General features: G+C 50.4%; 1 protein-coding gene across 1 annotated transcript in view; it reads right to left on the reverse strand.

The window, feature by feature from the left end:
• The window catches only part of LOC144145564 (maternal embryonic leucine zipper kinase-like), a 139,720-nt gene that overhangs the window by 81,979 nt on the left and 35,484 nt on the right, over positions 1 to 22,257 (reverse strand). The window contains exon 12 of the mRNA XM_077677213.1: positions 4,030 to 4,087. Coding sequence (XP_077533339.1) covers positions 4,030 to 4,087 — 58 coding nt within the window. The remainder of the gene's footprint in view (positions 1 to 4,029; positions 4,088 to 22,257) is intronic.

The following is a 22,257-nucleotide window of genomic DNA, read 5'->3' on the forward strand; positions in this document are numbered from 1 at the left end:
GCGCTCACCGCCAATAAGCAACAGGACGCATAACGTGTAAACCCGCATTCCATAACTCGGCAGTACATTACGCGCACGCATCGGTCTTCCGGTCGCCCGGACTATGACCAGAACGCTTTTTCTTGATACGCTATGCTTACAAAGCAACGGGAGAGGAGCAGGAGGAACCTGTCGTCGGCCATTGGTTACGTTTCTTTCGTGTTTTCCGGCTTAGCTGCATGTTGAATGTTAACTGCCAACGAATTTTTATTTCGTGCACTGCCTCGGAATCAAAAATGGTAGAAGTTGGCGTCGAGCGAACTCCGTGAAAAGTAGACATCGGTAACGAGGCAGTGGAACCGAACAGAACGCCCATAGCCCAGTTTCGGGTACTGGTCGGACTGCGACCTCTTACATTCAGTAGACACACTGACTTGGTTTCTGGCAGCTCTCCCACGTGTCAAAAGGAGATTTTGGCACGCGTAACATGGGCCTGATAAGGTGTCGGCACGCCACGCCAGACAGTTTCGGGCCCTTTCCCCCCCTCTTCCCCCGCCCCCTAAAAACCTCATCGCACCGCATCGCACGCCTAACTTGGTTCTAGAAAGTGAGCGGGTAATTTGAAATCTATGCTTACAAATGCAAATTGCTCTGTAGTGGAAGCATTGTTTCAATCCAGACAAAACTCAAGTGTCGTACGAGTTGCTAAATATTTAGGACAAAGCAAAGTTGCCGGTTGTTTTCACGCTCCCGTTAATGAAGAAGCTCACGTTTTTCCGAATTATGGTCACCATAGCGCAAAAGCTGCTTTTGCCGGTGTTTTTTTTTTTTTTTTTCAGCTGAGAAAAATATCAAGGTCTATATAACCCACCCACGACTGCATTGTAGAGTCTTAGGGCTGCATACAATCCGAAGCAGCACGACCCCCCCCTCCCCCCCCCCTTCCCCGCACGGCTTATAACTGACAACATACACACATCATTACACATCCCCACAGCGTCGCTTTATGAAACGGAACAGTACAGAAACTGTGAATCTTACAAAGGTTTATGTGTAAATTTTTTTTCTCGCATGCTTGCTTAAACAAAATCGAAAGATTCGAAAATGAGAATGCTGCTGACAAAACGCGCCCATAACAATAAAATTAAAAAAAAAACTGCTTACACGCCACCATTTTCATAAAAGGGGCTTCATTGAAGCTGTGAATGTTGACATTGCGATCACAACATAAAAAAAAAATGTGCTACACGGGCATGGTCGCACGTACGAATAAAAAATACAGCAACGGCCTTGGCCAATGAGATGCACGTATCGAGTAAAATTACAAAAATTACTTCTCCTTCAACCTTCAATTAAAATTACTTCTGCTTCAACCTTACTGATGACAAACCGCATCGCAACCGCCAAGCGGCGATATGATTACGAAAGTAGGATTTAGCTACCTGATTTTCATAGATAACAATTTAAAGAAACAAGAAAACAGGCGCGAAGCAGGAAGATCCAGGCACAAACACATTGGTACCTCTGGCATGCATGCATACTCACAGTTGTGGAACACTGCGCGCCAGGCATGATGAGCAGGGCGATCTCGCGCCGGCATACAATGAGCAGAATGAGGCGAATGCTATCGACAACTAGTTACCGCGTTAAAAAAAAAAAGTCTGCGTTGCATACGCATCTTTTTCGCGCAACAAACTTTACGCCGGGCACGTCTCCAGTTTTCCAGAAGGCAGCACAAAATAAACCAGAGATATGGAGCCAAAGAAGCACGGGGCGGGGGGGGAGAGCAGACGCAGCGCGAAGCTCCTCTCAGCATATATAAAAAAGACAGCCCCCTGTTCACCCTTCGCGAAGGGCCCCCCGTATCCCTGTTTTGCGAAAAGTAAACCCCTGCTTAGGCCGCGAAGAACGAATCCGTGCAGTACAGTCCTCGAGGATTTGGAGCCGACTTTAGACAGGCGCGCCGGGAGCATTACGGCCGGAATCACGAGACCGCAAGAGCAGCCAGGGGAAAGCAGGAACTGGCACGCTAACTCGCAGGGAGCGACAAAGGAAAACAAAAGCGGAAAGGCTCCCCAAAGCTCGTTGCCAATCGAGCGAAGCTCGCACAAACCGGAAAAACAAAGAGAATGAGAAGCGAAATTCGGGAGCGAGCTAAGCGCGATCAGAAAAGCGTTCAAAAGCGCCACGCCGCAAAGCCCCGCTGAAAGACCCGCGGCGAAGGGTTTTTGCGGCCGGCGATTCCGGGCTCAGGGCCCGGGGAAGCACTAAAGGTGTGACGTTGACCAATCGGAAAAAACACGAGCCGACGAAGCGGCAGCCTCAATCTGTGCGACCATCAGCCTGAGAAATTAAACGCATCCGAGGGGAAGTTATTTTCGCGCAGCGAAGGGAGGGGTGGGGGCTGGCTAAGAGCTTTACAGAAAATTTACAAAGAAGAAAAACGCCCTTAAACCACGCGGGAGACTCCCGCACACACAAGTGAAGGCGGGCGGAAAGTAATGGTAGCGGCTAGAGGTTAGCAACCGCGCGAAAACCTTGCGGTTCGCGCACGCTCCAAAAGCCTAAGCGGATGTGGCACCACTGCGGTGCGGTAGGCTTCCGCAACTTGGCCTGACTAGTTCCGTGCACCAGTTCCGGAACTAGTGGCCTTGGAACAATAAGCCTCCCGCTTCAAGTCCCATCGTCGAAAGCTGCACCCGTACGTTCAACCTGAACGCTTTTCCTGTCACGTGGCAAGTTATTCTTGATTCAGTTAGTCCGCCACAGGCCGAACTTGTTCCACTTCAAGTCTCCTGACAACATGTATACCAGTGACACTTCTTTGGGCGCGTTTATTCATTTTCTCCCCACGTCGCTCCTTGCTACAGCTACATTAAAACACTGCCAATCTCCATGTACATCGCACACCTGCTTGCAGCTGGGCTATCTTGGCTACAACTTCAAAGCCCCAATGAAGAGAAACAAATACCAAGCCGTACACGCTGCATCGAAGTTTCAATACCTCTTCCCACACCGCTTTGTGCATCAGGGTTACACCCAGCACTTTAGTCTTCGCAGCAACAATGCAACTCAGCCGAAAGCAGCGGTACAAGTGCGCGACCCGCTGGAACTCCTTCACGCCGTTACATAAGAACCTGTCAGTCATTTGGCCCCCGTGGAGGTTGCGCAGATACATAGGGCACCTAATGGACACTGTAGGGTCACTGGCCCGAAAAGTGTCTATCATGGGCGAAGGGCTGACGCAAATCTCTAACGGCATACACGGCGTCATAAGCGGAAGTGACGTCATCATTGATACCATGCTCAGAAGTGACGTTAGGCCCCCCGTGACGTAATAACACGCGACCACAGTACAGTGCAGTGAAGCAGCAGTGCGCGCGGAACTAGTGCGCCTTGCGGCCTACGACAGTAGCAATCGAAGAAGCTTTCGATGAAACTGTTTTAATTACCTAATCAGCTGTCCCCCTCGCTAGCACTTCACCTTTTGGAGACACAAGCGTCTAGAATTTTTTGTCATATGTAGTGCGAACAGAGTATTACGCCCGCACTTAGATTAAACGAATTTCATGCTAGGTTTACACGAGAAGCGCTTGTATTGAAAGACCGCACTGAAACCAGCATTTCGCTGCTGCAGATGCCCCGACGATCTCACCGACACAGCTGAAGAACTTTTTTTTTCTCTTTGTTCAGGTACGTTAGAAGTGTGGCTCATCGCTGTAAGCTGTTCGGCGGTACGAACAGGTACAAGTGAAAGTGGCGACGACGCGAGAGACGACAGCGAAGTGCCCCGAAAAGGTAAACGTGCAGATTGAAGGCAGCCGAGCAACACGGCGAGGCATTTAATTTCGCGATAGCGTTAAAGAACGACGCCCTTTCCCCCCCACCCATCACTCACATTCCGTGCACGGACGTCCCACTCGCTGGCCCGCAATTAGCGGAAAGGCTCACCGCGTGCACGCAGCACACAGATGAAAGCGATAAGCGGCTACTGATACGCCAATGCGCGCGGCCAGTTGCGAAGAGCGAACTCAGTCGGGCGGCACTCACCTCTTCCTGGCCGGAGTAGTGGCCTGGTCGGTGACGGTCTCCGAGTCCATCTGCGCCACTGTAGCAAAGAGAACGTGCACGCCACGGTCAGATCAGCATGCCAATGAAGGCGCAGCGGACGATAAGACGCGCACATGGACACATCGTAGTACACACCACCGCGGACGCGTGCTGATAGAAGCAGCGAAACCGACGCCTGGGTCACGTTGACTGAATAACCTACTCTTTGGCCCAGCACGCCCGACAACGATTTCCAGAGGCGGTTTGCGAATTGTCCTAGCTATATGGTCGGCGATAAAAAAGCCGTCAATTTCGGAACTATCGTCCCCTGCCAAAACCGACTCACCCCATGCGACTTATCCTGCATTATCCATTGGGCAACTTACGTTAGATTGAAATAACTGAAAAAAAGAATTGCGGCTTCAACAAAACAGCAGTCTCCTTGGACCGCCCGCACAGCCTGCGATGGCAAAGTGTCAAACTTACACAGCGTCGAACATTTGCAACAACTCTAACTCAGCACGGCACTGTCGGTTGGTCAGAACTTTTCAAGTACTAAATACCACCACAATACGCCGTGGTGCCGGCTTCGTGGAAATGAGCAAACCATGGAAGTCGCGCATGCACCCTCGTTTACAATATGCAAATGATAAAAAAATTCAGAGTCCCTTCACCCCGTGAAGAGATAAATGCAGCGAAGCTAGCACTATGGTGGAATTTGCTGTGCTGGGGTCTAAACATATTGGGGATTTGCTGTGTTGAATTGTGAGGACAGTGGTGCGATCCTCACGCAACAGACTACAGACTGCCCAATGACGCCTCCAGTGCGCCGCACAGGTGGCTGCCGAAGAGCGCGCGGCATGTTGCGCAGTGTCTGAGGGGGAGAGAGACGCCGACTCGGGAAAGAAGCGGCGGCGGTGGAGAGGAGTACAAAGTGGGGCTGTAGCCATACTCCCTCAGTAGATGGCCATGCTTCACTGTGCAACACACAATGTGGGTAAGCCAACGTACTTACAAAAACCAAGCTTACACCGATGATCTTAATGTCGGCTTCACCGCTAAACATAAATGCACTGCTTTTCCGCGGGCAATATAGGCCGTCTTATATAAAAAATATAGAGGCCCTAGGACCTCTAGGGCGCAGCCCTTTCGCGGCCATCTCTGGGATGAGCCGCGTTGTCGGCGTAACCGAGTGAACGATGGCAAGTGAAATAAAAAGCGAACGATGAAAGAAAGCAAAGGAGGAGAGTGTCGCAAAATTGGGAGGGGAGGGCGGTTCGCCGGGGCGGCGCGAGCCAGCGCTCTCCGAAAGTGTGCGGTGGGGGCGGGAAGGAGGCAGTATGTTCTGCCCGCACGAGGCGCTCGACGGCGCGACGCTTGGCGAAAACGTAAGGGGGTCGTGCGCGTGTCTATGATGTGCGTTCGCTTAAGACGCAGTTCGCGGTCACTTCCTGAGACGCACTTCGAGCCGCCGACGCAGAGGCTCATCATCGCCGCCGTCGGGAGAACCCACGAGTCAGTGTTGCCACAGCGCACTGCTGCTGTGCCCAAATATCGCATTACAGGGGGTATCGTAACCGCCAGCCATTTTTATTTTACTTATTTTTGTGCGCTGAAAACTGTTGGTCTACGCTCGGTCTCCGCAGACTAGCCATAGACAGCTTCGCATGATAACCTCAGGGACTAGGGTAATTTCAGCAATAAAGCCGTCTATGTTTCTTTAAACCGCTTAATCGGTAGACTTTAATCGGTTAATTGATCGATTAATCGGTTGCGTTAGTTCAAGAAGAAAAATAAAAATATTTTTATAATCATGATAATGTAATAATGAAAAATACCAATATGCTCCTCCGCCTTGTCGCGAGCTTTAATGGAAAGGAATTAAGGCCCGTGGCCAGAGGGGGCTGAAGGGTAGGGGGAGGCTATCAGTCCATATGGAGGAAGTCTTCAGGGAGCATATATGTCATGCTGCAGACCACGGCTTTCAGTCTGTCCACAGACCTTCCAGATGAGCTAAGCAGATCGTCACCGTGGCGCTGATGCGGGCGCGACGTTTATGACCGAATTTGTCACTCGCACTATTTCTGGAACATCGGCACTCGCCGTAATTCCAGAGGGCCCCGATCAATCCTGGTTTACTTATACCGTGGTTAGTTTACACCACTGTAAAGCGTTGTCAGTGCCCCCTCGCCGCTTTTTGTACCGTGTATATCTGTATTACGAGTCGTGGTTTACTTACACCATGGTTAGTTTATACTACTGTAAAGCGTCAGTGCCCCCTCGCCGCTTTTGTACCGTGTATATCTGCATTACGAGTCGTGGTTTACTTATACCATGGTTAGTTTATACCACTGTAAAGCGTTGACAGTGCCCCCTCGCCGCTTTTTGTACTGTGTATATCTGCATGAAGAGTCGTGGTTTACTTATACATGGTTAGTTTATACCACTGTAAAACGTTGTCAGTGCCCCGTCGCCGCTTTCTGTACCGCGTATATCTGTATTAAAGGGACAGACAACCGATTTTTGTCGCGTATATGTTCTATAGCTCACATGAAAGCCGGCGTTTTATTTAGCCCGTTGACCACAAGCAATTTCTAAACAAATTGGCGGAAATCATTTTAATTTGGCAGCAAACTTCCTGAAATCGGAAAAGTGGCGGTTCGTAGTGTCGAAACTTGACATTACAATATGTGTCCCTGTCACGTGACCTGCAAACGTAACAGGTACTGTAACTGCTGAAACGTTTATTTACGTATTGATAACCTTTTCACACAAGTATTTGTACAAGGTTAAATTGAATATGTATTTCTAAACATTATTTTGAAAATTTTAAACCCACGCCATCAGTGTGGCTAACTGAGCCTCCATGCCCAGAATCAACGGCAGCGTTGAGTAAACAGACCCCGTGAAGGAGCTTTGACGATTCTGCCTGAGTCAGGGGCGTTTGTTCTGCCAAAATATTCGATTTCAGTTACCAAATACGCCAACGGCAGCTTAAAAACAAACAAAACAAAACAAAACAAAAAAAAAAAAAACGTCACGCCCGGGGAGAATCGAACTTCCCACCTCCACAACGTGAAGCCAGATTCTACCTATCGTCTATCCCAACAGATGGCGCATTCGTGCACAATAGACCTTTGCATTAAAAAAACACACACATAAAGGAACAGGAAAGCCTGCGATTCAAACTTTTTTTAACTGGGGACAAGTTTTTAAATATCGTTTTTCATTTCGCATACAGACAAAAGTATGTTGTCGAGCTACTCTATGTCGTGGTTGCCAGCATTATTTTTGGGAGGGACACCTACGGCTCGTAGATCTAAAAATTTCGATTTAAAAAGTTCTAGGACGTTATCAGCAAAACCGTTCCTCGTCAAGGTGCTTTAAGTGATGCCCTTTCATTCGGGATAGGGAATACATACGCGACAAAAATCGGTTGTCTGTCCCTTTAAGAGTCGTGGTTTACTTATACCATGGTTAGTTTATACCACTGTAAAACGTTGTCAGTGCCCCTCGCCGCTACTTATACCATGGTTAGTTTATACCACTGTAAAGCGTTGACAGTGCCCCCTCACCGCTTTTTGTACTGTGTATATCTGTATTGAGAGTCGTGGTTTACTTATATCATGGTTAGTTTACACCACTGTAAAACGTTGTCAGTGCCCCGTCGCCGCTTTTTGTACCGTGTATATCTGCATCAAGAGTAACCGTTTTCCCGTCTGTCTGTCTGTCTGTACGTACAGCTCAGATTGCGGTTTTAATCACTACCATCTCTGAGCATACGTGCACTGTTTTCTGTTGTGACGTAAGGCTGGTTATCTGAAACGAATGTGGCCCTCGACACACTTGCGCACTATTAGAACATGGGTAGCCATGTTTCATTTTGCTCCCATGATTTCAACCGATTACCCCGGTTAAAAAAATACTCGTGACTAAAGTATTAATCGATTATTCTGCAAGTTAATTGAACAACCACACACCCCTATTAGAAATATAGGTGCAAATTACGTTCTTCCACGTTCCCTACTGTCGCAAAAAAAATTAAGCTCGGCATTAACTACGCTTACTAAACGTGTTCGTGCGGGAATCTGCAGCCAAGCTTTTCTAGCGAAGAACACTAGCACTGAGCCCCTGCGGTGGGGCAGAACAGAAGACATCAGGGTGAGCATCACCCAGGACTCGAGCTAGGTCTCTCTGCCATTGATCGTATCCATGCACTACGAGCAAGTTGCATCTATAGTTCGGCAAAAAGATGGCAGCGGGAACCCCGAGACGCCGGAGGAGTTGTTCACTGAAGGTTCCGAGCCAGTGACTTCGAAATGCGCAGACGCGGGCACCCAGAACGGCAGCAACTCATCAGGCCAGCCAAGGGCCTGCCGGGGTTTTCGCAGCATATACAATGACGGGAACAAAGCGCGAAACAGGAGAAACAAACGAGCAAACAAGTGAATCAAGCAGGAGACCTCGGAAGAGCAAACCAAGAAAGTTTCAAGTCCCGTCTAAGCCGTGTTTCTCTTTGCAGCGAAACAACAACCGTCCTGATCGCTTCAATCACTCTCCGACACAATGAGAGGGGAAAAACAACACGGTTGGGAATGAAATAAAATAGAATTCAACCGGGCGCCTCCGGGCTTTAACGCTCTGTCTACGAAAGCACTCCCACACACACACACACATGCACCCAAAGGGGAAAAAAGTGAAGAAACGAACGGGACGAGACGGGGCTTCCGTATACAGGCAAGCAGGGCGTACACGCAGGTTATTAATAGCGCCCGAATTACGCGTGACTCCAAGGAACCATTTCTCAACTGCTTCGGGAGCGCAAACCAGCGGCAGACCAACAGCCCACGACCAGCGCAAACAGTCTACCCCTTCTAGCCGGCGAACCGGGCGCTTCGTTGTTTCTCTTCGCATCTCCCGGGAAGGAATCTGTCGGCTAACGGTCATCAAAGGAGCTCGCCGAGCCGAAGGAGCGCGCCACCGGCGAACAGAGTGCTCTTTACAGACGCAAAGCACCGCTCCGGGATGCTAAACGCAGAATGTGACACAAGAGGTAATGGCACAAACCGGCGAGTGCTCGTTCCGGGCACAGGCCGCTGCCTGCTTAAGGGGCCCATGACAACAAATCACCACTGGTTCATTCAAAAGAGCGAGTTGACCCCATAACGATGATTCCAATTTTTATGCACCCTTCCAACAACTAAGCCAAATATTAATGAAAACAAATGAGGTCGCTTTAACGCCGGGTATTTATGACGTCACAAGGACTTATTTGTGTAGATAGCGGCTGATGAAGAAAGCCACCACCAAGAAACATGACCGAGGGACCTTAGCGGTGCCTATATAGTTTCGTTTGATCATGTCACCTGAATGCTAACGCAAGTTTGACGTGCTGATCAGCAGTCAGCCACTGGTGATGCCGTGTAGCACTATTTTTTTTTTAAATTAAATACCCTAAAGGCCCGTGGGGGCATTAGATAGGGGCGGCGATTGTGTGGGGGTACAATAAGGAGTACAGAATATTTTTCGTAATTTGAAAGTTTCTCAATCTTTCTGCAGAAAAAAAAAAAAACACCTTTGAGGGGTTGAAATTGGGCTGAGCGAGTTATCAAATTTCTTCCAAATTAAATACAGCAATTCCTCGTTAACTCGAAGTCGTAGAATTCGCTGAAAATTTCGAGATAAGCGCAGTTTCGAGCTAAGCGAAATATGGTAAATTTGGGGCCTGGTTACTGAAATAAGAGTTAGTGCTGGCAACAAAAGCTCCATGCACAGGGGAGCTTTCGTGATAGTCAAAATAATTCGCAGGAAAAACGAATTTTTATTACTGCGGAAGAAAGAACTGTGAGATGCTCGCCTGTTTCGCGTTCGCATCCAGTCAAAGAAAGGCATTCTCGAGCTGCTCAACGCATCGCATCAATTGTTGGTCTCCACCGCTACATTCTACCTTGTTGCGAAGCAGGCGCGGCATGTTCATTGTTTCTGCCGTTGTAGGCTTCTCGAGGCTTCTCAACGTCCACATGGTCAACTGCGTCGTCCACAGCTATGTCAACGATATAGGCGTCGGACAGCATTCCGGTAACCGGGACATTGGCCTCTTTCAGCGCGTGCTCCGCTTAAACAGAGAGTTATAGCAGAGCGGAGAACTAACTAGTCCCGGTACGGTACCCGGTAGGCGACCGGCGCCACTGCGCGTGCGCCGAGGCGAAAAAACTGGTTGGGCGCATGCGCAAGCGTACCGGGTACCGTACCGGGACGTTTCTCCGCTCTCGAGCTTCGCGATCGCTGCGCCACCGCCGCTTCTCCGCGGCGCGTACGGGATGAGCGCTGCGCGACTCATAGGAGCTCATTCAGTGTTTTGGTTCTCTCTCGCTTCTTTTTGCCTCTCCGCCCTCTAAAAAACTTGTTACGGTGATGTCTGTAAGCAAGCGGTACGTATAGGGCACTTAAAAAAAACAGATGCGTCCTGGTAGAGTGTTCGAAAGCCAACAACAGCTATCCGGGGACGCGGTTCTGTGGGCTTCTTCGCCGAACTTACGGGCGTCGGCGACGGCAGCAGTATATCACCACTGTCACCTCCGAACACGTCAGGCACAAGTGAATTCTGTTGTCGCCTCGTTTAGACCTGATACTGACACAGTGAGAGGTTGGTTTCGTTTTGCAGCGCGGACAGGGAATGCGGCTTTGTTTTGAATATATACGTCGTACAAAAAGATGGTTCGGGGATATGACAATAACTTCTGCCTTTTATCGGAATATAGGCCACGCGAAAATGTTAAGTATATTCCAAGGCTGTGTGTCGTTAAATGTGCCCACTCACGCCTTAAAGCAATAACCAAGGAGAGTTAATGAAACCACAAAAAAATTAATGGTTTGCCAAGTCCGGAATAAATAGCATAGCTCGTACGGGAATGAAAAAACTCCAGTGCAGCTTCGGAAATGCTAAAGACGGTCGTCTAAACTTGAGCAAGGTAGGCCTTACCAGACCAACTAGATGCGAAATTCACTGACATTTCTCAAGACATGGGGGGATGGGGGAAGGGGGACGCTTAGGTGTTGTGTACAGTGGGGTCCACTGTTAAAGGGAAACGGCGAGCGCGTGGCCACTGCGCTCCGCGAAGCGCCGGCGCCGAGAAGTGGCGAGAATCGGAGACAGCCGGCACATGCGCACTGACCGAACGAGGCGGGAGAAGCCGCTGTGTCGTCTGCTACGGCGCTTCGCCCGGCCGCTGACATCCTTCGAGTGCGAAATCCCTCATCTGTTGCAAGCTGATCGGTGCAGCGGAGCGCCGTAGCAGACGACAGAGCGGCTTCTGCCGCATCGTGCGGTCAGTGCGCATGTGCCGGTTGTCTCCGATTCTCGCCACTTCTCGGAGCCGGCGCTTCGCGGAGCGCAGTGGCCACGCGCTCGCCGTTTCCCTTTAACAGTGGACCCCACTGTACAAATGCGGAGCGACATCAAGGAATGAACGTTTTAGTAGTCACACACACAAGCTGCGCGTTCACTTTCCTTTTGTTTTTTGACTTGAACGAACAGCTGATCACACGGCGGACGCATTTTTTGAAGGATAGCGTAGGCAGTTCACAAGCGATAAAATGTGTCGTTGGAAGAGTGTGGCATCTGATAGGGCCCTCTGATTTCAGTTTGTGCTGGATTCTGCAGGATATCTGTGTCGTATGACGACGCTTCAAAGATGCATTTAGTCGCGGAAGCAAATATAAGCTCGTCTCCGAGTTGCTCGCGGAGGGTTATATGTAGCGACTGATGAACGTTTGCAAGCGCTCACCTCGCGACAGGACGACCCAGCATTAAATTCTTAGTCGTGTGCTGATGCATTATCCATCGTACTTATTGCGTAGAATGTTGGTGAAAGGTATGCCCATTGGCTTGTTCAGGGTAGTGACAATATCTGAAATATGAAGCGCAACTGGCGTGGTCGGGTATGAGTGCTCCGCTACATTATGCAAGCACACAAAACCGATTTACATCGTAGCGTATAGCCGTAGCATGAGCATCTAAAGAAACGCTGCTTACGGAGGTACAGTTAGTAAACTTCAGGGTTGTGGAATTACGATCAGCTCCATGCATATGCCGGTTTCGCGGCGCTGGCCTGTGACACACATCTGGCGCTTATACGGACCGAATGTACTGCACTAAGATGGCGTCAGATACATTTACACTCTCGTAAACACACCACATTTGCGAAGAGAGTGACTGCGCCTAATAAATGTCTATTTCCAACGCATGCAAACAGGGAATCTCAGTCGCGAACATGCCGCAAAAGCCGCGGCGATAGTGGTGAGCTGGCCGGCGCCTCCCGCGACTGCTTTAGAAACGGGCCGCTAGGGGGATTTCAGTGGCGCCCCTACAGGCAGCTCTCGAGGCGTATAACCAGTATAACTCTCTGATGTGCCGCTCACGACCGCGTTCCACGCGTAGTGGGAGCTAAGCTTTCGAACGGCGACCTTATCAGCGATCTTTAGCGAACTTTGCCTTGTGTCCTCTCTGGCAACATTTCGAGATATCCGTAGTCTCCAGACCATTTCGAGATAAAAGGGCGCAAATACATAGCGCCTATGGAAGTTACGTAAATGCACGGAAAGAAAATATTTTGACTTAACCGATATTTCGAGATATTCGAGTTCGAGTAAACGAGGGATTACTTAGTTGTATTTTGCCTTCATGGCCTTTTTGCTCTGGCGGCAAAATAGGTTGTAGGTACGCAATTGCTAATTGCAGTAGCAATTTTATACTTGGGGTGCCTAGAGCGAGTTCTCCCGCTCTTCGAAAAAATAAATAATAAAGCAGCACCCACCCCTATCTAAACACGCACTTCCCGGCGGTGTCTGGCTATGACAATGTGCCCAACACGAGGTTACCGGTTAAACTCCCAGCTGGGACAGCTGCTTTTGTGCCAGCGGAAAAAATTCGAAAACCCTGTGTGCACGAGATTTCGGCGCACATGAAGCAACCCCGAGTAGATCAATCCGCCGGCCCAATCCCCAACCCACGGGAACACTCACCGTTCAACCTGCAAGGGAACCTTAATATTTGGCATTTTAGATATGCTAAGCAGGTGAGTGCCGCTTTTGTTGTAAGTGTTGAACAAAATAGATCACTAAATGCGTCCTTAGCGTGAAGTTTTGGCGCGAACGGAGCAGCGGTTTGCTCAGGAATTTTTTTTTAAAGATGCTCATCTACCGATGTAAAACCCGATGCATGTATATATCCCTCGATTCAGCCGCCCGGCCAAACATTAAAGGAGTACTGACACGAAATTTTCGTGTTATGTTTATTCGGTGCGATAGGTGCTACCAGCCAAATAATGGAATGGCCCATTAGATTGGTCGATTGCAGAGTAAATAATTGTTTCCAGCCTCATTTATTCGTGTCAGTTACGGTTTCGGTGAAACAAACGCCAAGGCGTCCGCCATGACCGAACCCACATGACGTCGCTGTTTCCGTCACACCACGGCCGGTCTGGACGCGAGCGAGCGTCCAGACGGCCTGGTGGCACGCGCCTGGGCATCACGACGTCAGTCCTAAAACTGTGATGTGATGCACAAGGCGAAGCAGCGCGCGCCAACAGCAGCAAGTGCTTTGCTAGGTCACGGAGCTATGACGTCGGCAGTTTGGGGCGAGGAACAGATGGCGTCATGCTGATGCCGATGTCAAAAGGGTATTCGTTCTGAGCTTTCTGCGGCGTGCAAGATTAAAATTGATTTAAACTATGTTATACTGAACGATTACATTTGCAACTTCGTGGGAGTTTTTTTCATTTACAAACGAAGCTTTTTACACTTATCTCAGCTTTAAATTTTGTGTCAGTACTCCTTTAAAGGAATTCTTGAACGAGACGTTTACATAGACGCAAAACATTTCTAAACTACTAAATCTTGTAGCACACTCCATACTTGTCAAGATAGTTCAGCAAAAAGAAAACATTAGGCTTATCTCATGCAAAACGTAAGTACGTAACTGATACTAGCAGTGTTCTTTATCAATAAGAGACGTCGGCGTAATTTTTGGCGATAGCAAAACGAAAAAAAAAAAAAAAAAAAACGGTAACTATTTTAACCGAAAATACAAAAAGGGCTCGGGCTCCAGCCTCGGAACTCGGGCGCGAACAAAAGGTCCCAACAGATAACGCACCAGCAGTGCGAACGCGGGAAAATTGAATTGAGTGCAGCAACCTCCACCGCGTTTATCATGGGAGGACCGAGACAGGAGGGATAGCGCGTGAGAGGTGGGCGGGGAAGAAAGGAGAGGCATCTACGTGGCAGGGGAGGCAGACGACTATTGACTTTCGACGACATTTGCAGCGAAGCGGGCGGATATGTTTGTTCGCTAGCAATGCACAACGAAAGTGTAAGATGGGGGCGCCCGAAGGAGGAGGGCCGGCAAGGGTGAAAAGTGCGCGTTCACGGCCCCGCCGGAGAAGGCAAATTGCGTGGGCGCGATATGCGCTTTTGTGGCGAGCAAGCAGCGCGGGCCCCGCTGAAAGAGGAAGCACAGCGGCGCAGCAAACAATGCATTCGTCTCCGGCCGCATCCCGTGTTTGTTGTGGGGCGTCCCAGCGGTTCCTCGGAGGAGAGAGAGGCGAGACCATGGCTCGTTAGCTCGGCAGCCACTTAGGCCCGGAACAAGGGCGAGCCTCCGGAATAGGGAAATCACTCGCGGGCGCCTGCCTGCATGCGGCCACATTCTCTGCTGCCCCAAGTGCCCACGCGCTTTTCCACTGCTGGCGCTTCTCTTGAGCATCGGCCAGCCTGCTTTCTTTTCTTTTCGTCGTTGCCAGCGCGAGGCTCCGCGGACTTTCTTCAATTAGCATCGGCTGTAGCCGCCGGCCGTGCACTAACGACCGCGGTTGAGCCAGACAAACGGGGCGGGCTACAGGACGCGGCCCGGAGGCCCTCACGTTTGAAGTGGACTCGATTGACTGCATTAAAGAGCGTGGCGTCGGCGCGGTGGCTCTAAGCGGCTCGCAATGAACGCGCTGCCTGAATTGAATTATGTTGCTTTCCGCGTATCGCAGCGCCCGATCACCGCGATTTTGGAGTCCAACACACGGAAGTGCGCAGGACAGTGTTGCGATGAATACGACGGTGTCTTCGCGTGAAACAAAATTCTCGGCAATCATCAAAGCGAGATAAGCTAGCCTCGCTCACCTTCAGGCAGTAGCGTAAACGGCGAGCACATCAATCAGCAGCGCTGCTGCACAGCTTCTTTTAACAGCGGAACTGTTTAAGGGGTATTCACACGACGGAGAAATCCGCCGTTTCGCTCCTAAGAGTGCGCGCCACGTGACCCCTACGTCACGGTTTCTCTCCGGCGCACCGCTCTGATCGGAGCTTCTGCTCGCGATCTACAAACGTAACAAACGATCCGATGTTTGGCGGCGGAGGGATTTCGTCTGCTCGTCGGGCAGCTGGCCGCGACTCCAGTTCTAGAGCGGTTGCAGGTGCTCTATTTTTATTGGTTTTTATTACACGGGGCACGAAAATGCGCCGCGAAAACGACAGGCGTACTGAAAGAGCCAGCACGGTCGCTGGGCGAGCGCGAAGTGGCGCAGGCCGCCGCGGTAGCTCGAGCGATAGCTTGTTATCGCTCCCCAATGCGCAAACAAAGCTTCACATACGAAAAAGGTCTTAACGATGTGACGACAAATTGCATTAAAAATCGTCATCTGCGCCGCTTGCAAGAGCGGCAATCGAATATTCGCCGCAGTGTTAACCCTAAAATCTGTAGCGGGCCTGAAGGCGGACCGGCCGGCTGTTCCCAGCGCGCGGTCGCCCCACCTAGCGTCACTATAATAAAGTGACGCTAGCACCACCCACTGCCTCGCGCGCCGTTCTTTTTCCGCGGCAGCGCCTGCATCGCGTCCGCGGACAATTTTTGGGCGGCTGACAAGATCAGTAAGCAGAAATTGCCGCCTTCGCGGAATCGGCGGTGCTATGGCAGCCCTGCTGTCGAGATAGGCGACTGCAAACTGATATCCGTCCGATCGTCGCATCCACGGAGCAAGATGGTCGCATCCTTCGTGTGAGCGAAGGAGCTGGCCGAGCGGAAGTCCGCCTGTGGTGACGTCGTGATCTCCATCGGATTTCTCCGCCGAAAGGCTCCGTCGTGTGAATACCGCTTTAAAGGGGCACTGACACAAAAATTTAGCATCTTGTTTTTTTCGTTGCGATAAGTAGCTAGTGACCTACTTATAACCTGTAGAAACCTCATTTGCTTCAGAGTGCGACGGTTGTTTAATTAGAGGGATTTTAAATGCGGCCAGTCGCAGTTTCGGTTTCAGCGAGTGCCGTGAAACGGTGGATTTTGTGGATTTTGTGTGAACAAAGCTGACCACGTGACCGTCGGAGGGATATCACAGAGCAGAGCCGCCGTAGCACTGTCGAATCCGCATCGACGGCAGTTTCTGCGAATGCCCCCACGTACTGATCTCGTGAGGCGCTTAATTAAAAATTCCCCCGCATTTCCCCGAGGGGGAGAATGTGAAAGTGCGAATGCACGGTTGTCGGCCCGCTTGCGGCGCTTGCGCTCGGCCCCCGCAGCCCACCGCCTCGCCGCCTTCTCTTCCATCTCTTCCATCGGGTTTGTAGTATCACGTGTACACCACGCAGTTATCAAGCCGCTATAACGCCGCTGAGTCGCCAACGCACGCCGCTCACGACGTAGTTTGAGTGCGTTAAAGATATAAGGCGCGTTCTGACACCGATATCAGCGTCGCGTCCGTGGCTTATTCGGTAGAGCGTCGGGCTGCGGCCCGCAAAGTCCTCGGATCGAAACCTGGCGCCGGATGCTGTTTCTTCTTTAAAGAGCGCTGCGGACGCCGCCGACGCCGGCGGTGGATGGTTTGGGGTCGCTTATAAAGAGCATTCGCTCTTAAAAGCGACCGTGGATGTGACGCAGGCGCTGCGAGTGCAAATGCTACTGCGGCTAAAGAACGACGCGCGACGCTCGAGACGGTGGGTGGCAAGACGCGCGCTGGGAGCAGCCGGCCGGTCTGCCTACAGGTCCGCCTACAGATGTGTTCGCTCAGCACTGCGGCGGATATTCGAGTGCCGCTCTCGTAAGCGGTGCAGATGACAATTTTTAATGCAACCCGCCATCGCATCATTAACTCCTTTCTCATGTAAGCCACTATGGTCGGGACTTGGGGACAATTTCGTGCAGCGGTAACAAGCTATCACTTGAGCTACCTGCGCCGGCCTGGGCCACTTCGCGGCCGCGGCCGCCGCCTGCACAGCGACCGTGCGGCTAGCTCAGTGGGCTTTTCGTGCCTCCGGCGCGTTTTCGCATCCAATGGTAATAAACAGTAATAGAAACAGAGTGCCTGGAATCGCTGTAGAACTTTGGTCGCGGCCAGCTGCCCGATTAGCTGACGAAATCACGGCGCCTCCGCCGTCAACGATCGGGTCGTTCGTTCTCGAGAGCAGAAGCTCCGCCCTCCGGCCCTCCGATTGGAGCGGCGAGCCGGGCGAGCCCGCGTAAAACGCCGGTAGTGCGGAAGCGGCAAACACAAACTCGTGACGTGTTTGGATGTTGTTTATTTACAATTGCGCGTGGTCCTCTGCTGGCTGCTCGGTTGCGTTTCGCACACTTCAAAATTGATTTTAAATATGTTCTAGGCTGTATTCGCCGCTGATATTTTGCAGATGATATATATGTGTTCCCACCAATCTATCTCCGACGTTATCTCGCCTTCAAAATTTTGTGTCAGTGCCCCTTTAAGTCCTCACAATAGAGAGTTTTAGCATAGCGGGTACCGTCCGCTAACGCTACGGCGGCGGGTAGCGGGGCCAGACTGGGAAGGTGAAAATTCGTTCCGGTGGGGGGATTAGTTCCGCGGGCCGGCCTTCGCCATGCCCGCGAATTCTCTCCACTGAGGGGCAACCTCCTCGCCCTCCCCGCGCGCGCATGCGCGGTCGGGTCCCGGTAACCCGCCACCGTAGCGTGAGCCTAAGTTAGCCGCTATGCTAAAACTCTCTAATGTCCGGCGATGATGCCCATGACGCCAGGCGAAGGTACCCGCTGGGGCGACAGATGGCGTCACCCCCTCGACGGCCGTCATTGCACGATCTCGGCACGCGGCGCAGGTTCACCTCCCTGGCAAACTACCCGACCTCCGTCGGTGAGCTTTGAGTGCGTACATACCGCGGCGAGTGGCGTTGTGAGCGACCCCCGCCCCTGCGGGAAAGGCCGCCAGCGTGCCCAAGTCGCTAAATACCACTTCCGTGGTATTCTGGACTTTTACCGTGTACCCAGAAGTGCTCCCGAGAAGATGCGACGGCCGTCCTGTGTGCGACCTCGGTTCGTGCACCAAGGTACATACACGGTGCACTACCACCCCGCATATATGCACCGATAAACTATCATACCTCCGTGGGTGAGCTTCGAGTACGTACGTACCGCGGCAAGTGGCATTGTGAGCGACCCCGCTGTGTCAGTAGATTTCACAGGCGTGGAACTGGCTTTAATTTTTAGAGTATATCATTCAGCATCTTGTTACATATAGTTTTAAAAATATTTGGGCTTCACGAATCCAATCCACTTGGACGCCAGTGCAGCGGTTTCACAAGGACACTCAACAAAGGAGAAATGCTTTCACGTTGACTAGATCATATGAATCGCTTAGGAATCTGGGGGGGGAAAATGCGTAGTCGACCTACGGACACAGGGCGACAGAAGAACAGGGAACAGCGCGTGCGGAAAGGCTCAGCTCCGCGATCAGTTCCGTCGCCGCGCCGTTGCGATCGCGGAGGCCGTGCACGCGCTTGTATGACTTCGCGGGGCCGCTGGCGTGGCGTTGTGAGCGTTGCGGTAGACACATGTGCGTCCGAGCAATCCGGTTTCCAACGTGGCTAACCGGCCCTGTGACGGTCCCGCACTGCCGTTTTGGAGAATTGAAGAAACATACTGCGGGTGTGCCTGCGGCGCGTCTTCGGGGCAAAAGACGCGCGAAGCGATGCGTCGCACACCCCCCTCCCGTTTCGCATCAAAGATGTTCCCGCGCCCCGCGCTGCCATTGGCTGCGGCCACCAGCAAGCTATATATAAGTGCCCACGCGGCTGATATCTGGCAGGTTGGACGCGCGCGGTATGCGTGTCGAGCGACCGATACGGGGTCGTCCGGCACCCAAACCGGTTCCCGAAGCGGCAGACGCGCCCCTTTCCGCTCATGTGTTTCGGGTCTCAAGCCGGGGCAAACGTCCGGAGAGCGAGGCATGTATCCGCACGCGTTTTCCCTCTCTGGAAACTGGTTCGGCGGCGGTCAAAAGCACGCATGAAGGCTACAAGACCGGTTTGGGAGAGGGGAAAAGGCGCGCCGGAACGCGTCGCTCGCCGGACATGTGTTCGACCCTTCATGTGAACACGTTGGTCAGGCAGATCCGTGCCTGCGGAGCCTACAACGGAACTGCAGCAGGGCATATGAATTTTTTTTTTCTGCGTTGGTTTCATAAACGCGCTGCGCCTATAGACTTCATATTGATGATTTAATCCTCGGAACGTTTCGTGCTCAACTTGCCGAGTTATACCCGTGCTACACGAGCGTTTGGAAGGACATTTCAGTCGAAGGACCTTCGAAATTTCAAATGCCATTCGAACTGGAAGGAGTTTCGCCGATCTACACGGCGATTCTCAAAGGCAGTTGAAAGTTTCCGCATTCGCCCGCCATGTTTTGGTGTCGCCACTGCTGCCATGTTTCGTTCTTGGCGAAAATGTAATTTTAGAGTTAAAATGGGCAAAAAAGCAATTATTAGAGACCAAATTGATAACTATCTACAAGCGCAAACAAAACATGCACAAGGCAGCCAGCTTCTTTTTGTCTTTTTTCGCACCGCCGGTGTTGAGAGTACCAAGTCACCTCGTAATCGTAGAGCGAGTGACAGAGAACGAAAACAAGTGAACAAGTGAAAAATTATTAAGATCTTGCACTTCAAACACAAAGTTTTTCTCGTAAATAATTGGTTTTGTTATTACGGCTTGCAGAAACTGAGCCCGAGGGTACGACCGTTCGTGTTTCAAAGGCCTTTGAGTCTCTCAAAGGTCAGTTGCCGTGCTCCTTTGACTCAAATGGCATTTGAACCAAAGGCCTTTGAAAAACGTCGTGTAGCAGCTCAAAGGTGTCATTTGAGTCAAAGGACATTCGACTCAAAGGCCTTCGAAACGCTCGTGTAGCACGGGTATTAGACAAACTAACATGGTTTTATTTGACTCCAAACTGACGAAAAACGCAAGCACAAATCATTTTTTCTAAAAAAAAAATACATTTTAGTCACTGTTTCCGCGCAAGGGTAAAAATAATAGTCAACTCCCATTAATACAAAGTCCACGGGGACCGAATTAACCGGACTTCCAATTAAACAAAAGCAAACATAAAACAGCACCACGATACGTCCCTCGTCTTGATTCCGTTCAGAATCTCGACTTTCGTCACCAAGTACAACGTGCGACACGGGTTGCCATTGCAGTTAGGCTTACCACTAAAATCGAAACTTGAAGCAACCACCACAACCCGTTCACACAGCGCTATGCGCAAAGAGAGAGAGAGAGAGAGAGAGAGAGAGAGAGAGAGAAAGTTTAGACCGATAAAGAGGGAGATGCATGCGCTGACCCAATTGCGATGGCGCGGACATCAGTGCAAAACAAGGAGCTGTTCTTGCACTTGAAAATTTTGATTTTTATCAAGGACAGTCACCTCCATGGTTTTTATTCCAAATAACCTAAAATTAACCGATTAACCGACTTTTAGTTTCAAACTATCGAGCAATTCCATTGGATTGCATGTAAAATTGCCGGGACCAGCACATCCCTTCCAATTAACGAAAATTCCAATTGAGCGACTTTGAATTACCGAGAGTAGACTGTACTCCCCCAACTCGTAATTTAAGCGTATTCTTCCTGGCATAATATATCGTTGCGGATGAGACACGCACACCACAGCCCATCAAAACCGTGTTTTAATACGATGGTGGGCCTAGGGAACTCCGTTTCCCTTGAGTATCGTTGAGAGTTTTAGCATAGCGCGTTAGAAATTCTGCGCGCAGACGCTAAAAACTAGCATCCCGCTACACAACGTTGCAGCGAGAGGTGCAGTAGTTACTGTATACAGGGGAAGTGGGCTTGAGCCTTTTCGAGCAGCTTTGGAGCAGTAAAAGGAAAGTTTTGGTGCAGTTTTGGAGCTCCGACAGGCGAATTTCCGAGAAGTGCAATTCTATTTGGGAGCAGACGTCTAGAGTCAAACATTATTAGCCTGCAATTTTTCATTTCTGGTAAACAAAAAATAAAAATTCAAATGACTTTTACTCAACTTTCAATCAACTGAGCCAACCACTTTTGCAACGTTCCCAGAACTAAAGCATCACAGCCGAATGAGCAACAACTAAGAAAAAAAAACTAGAAATGAGCGACGTTTTGAATAGCCACACCTAACTAGACTTCAGAGAAGTGAAAAATAATTGTTCCTGTTGTTACACCACCATTACAGCCTTGAGAAACAACCAAGAGAAGACCAGAGATAAGCGAAATCGTGTGTCTTGCAACTAAGATGAAAGATTTACCTTCATTCTACACTAACCAGACTCTAGACAAATGAAAAACAAAAAACCAACACGAAAATTTTAAGGGGAAACATGAGATAATTTCAATTAAACCTGACTACGCTCCAGAGAAATTAAAAATCAATGTTCCAATTCACACACACGCACACAAATCCTAGGCATTACAAGCACTATTGACGAAGGAATGCATGCTTTTGTCTAAGCAAAAAATACTGTGCAGCTGCGTCAAGTTTATCCATAAACCAGCGTGCCAGTGTTTATCAACTTTTTTTCCCAAGCGGAGACAGCCGGCTTAGGACGAACCCGCCCCCCTCCCCCTTCAAAAAAAAAAAAAAAAAAAGCAGTGCTGTGTGGTTTACTTGAAGATAGCTGCTAGCCGAACAGTATCTTCCCTCTCTCCTTTGCAAGGGCCGCGCCTGTTATCTCATCCTGTTCGACGCACTCGGCGGCACCAAACTATCCGAACAGCAAGCGCGATAAGATAAAATGGCGAGGGCCCGACCGCGGAGCAGGCCCGAGTGAACAGTAAAAATTTACACCATCTTCCCGCGAGGGGAACCATGGGTAGATCGACGCATCGTGGGGTTTCCGTTGCGTTCCCATTATGTTGTTTCCATTTAGCATGTCAATTTGTTGTTGTTTCCATTATATTACGTAC

This window comes from Haemaphysalis longicornis, unplaced genomic scaffold (genome assembly GCF_048455015.1).
Source record: "Haemaphysalis longicornis isolate Haplotype H1 unplaced genomic scaffold, Haemaphysalis longicornis Haplotype H1 scaffold_1, whole genome shotgun sequence".
In the NCBI taxonomy this organism is placed as follows: Eukaryota; Metazoa; Arthropoda; class Arachnida; order Ixodida; family Ixodidae; genus Haemaphysalis; species Haemaphysalis longicornis.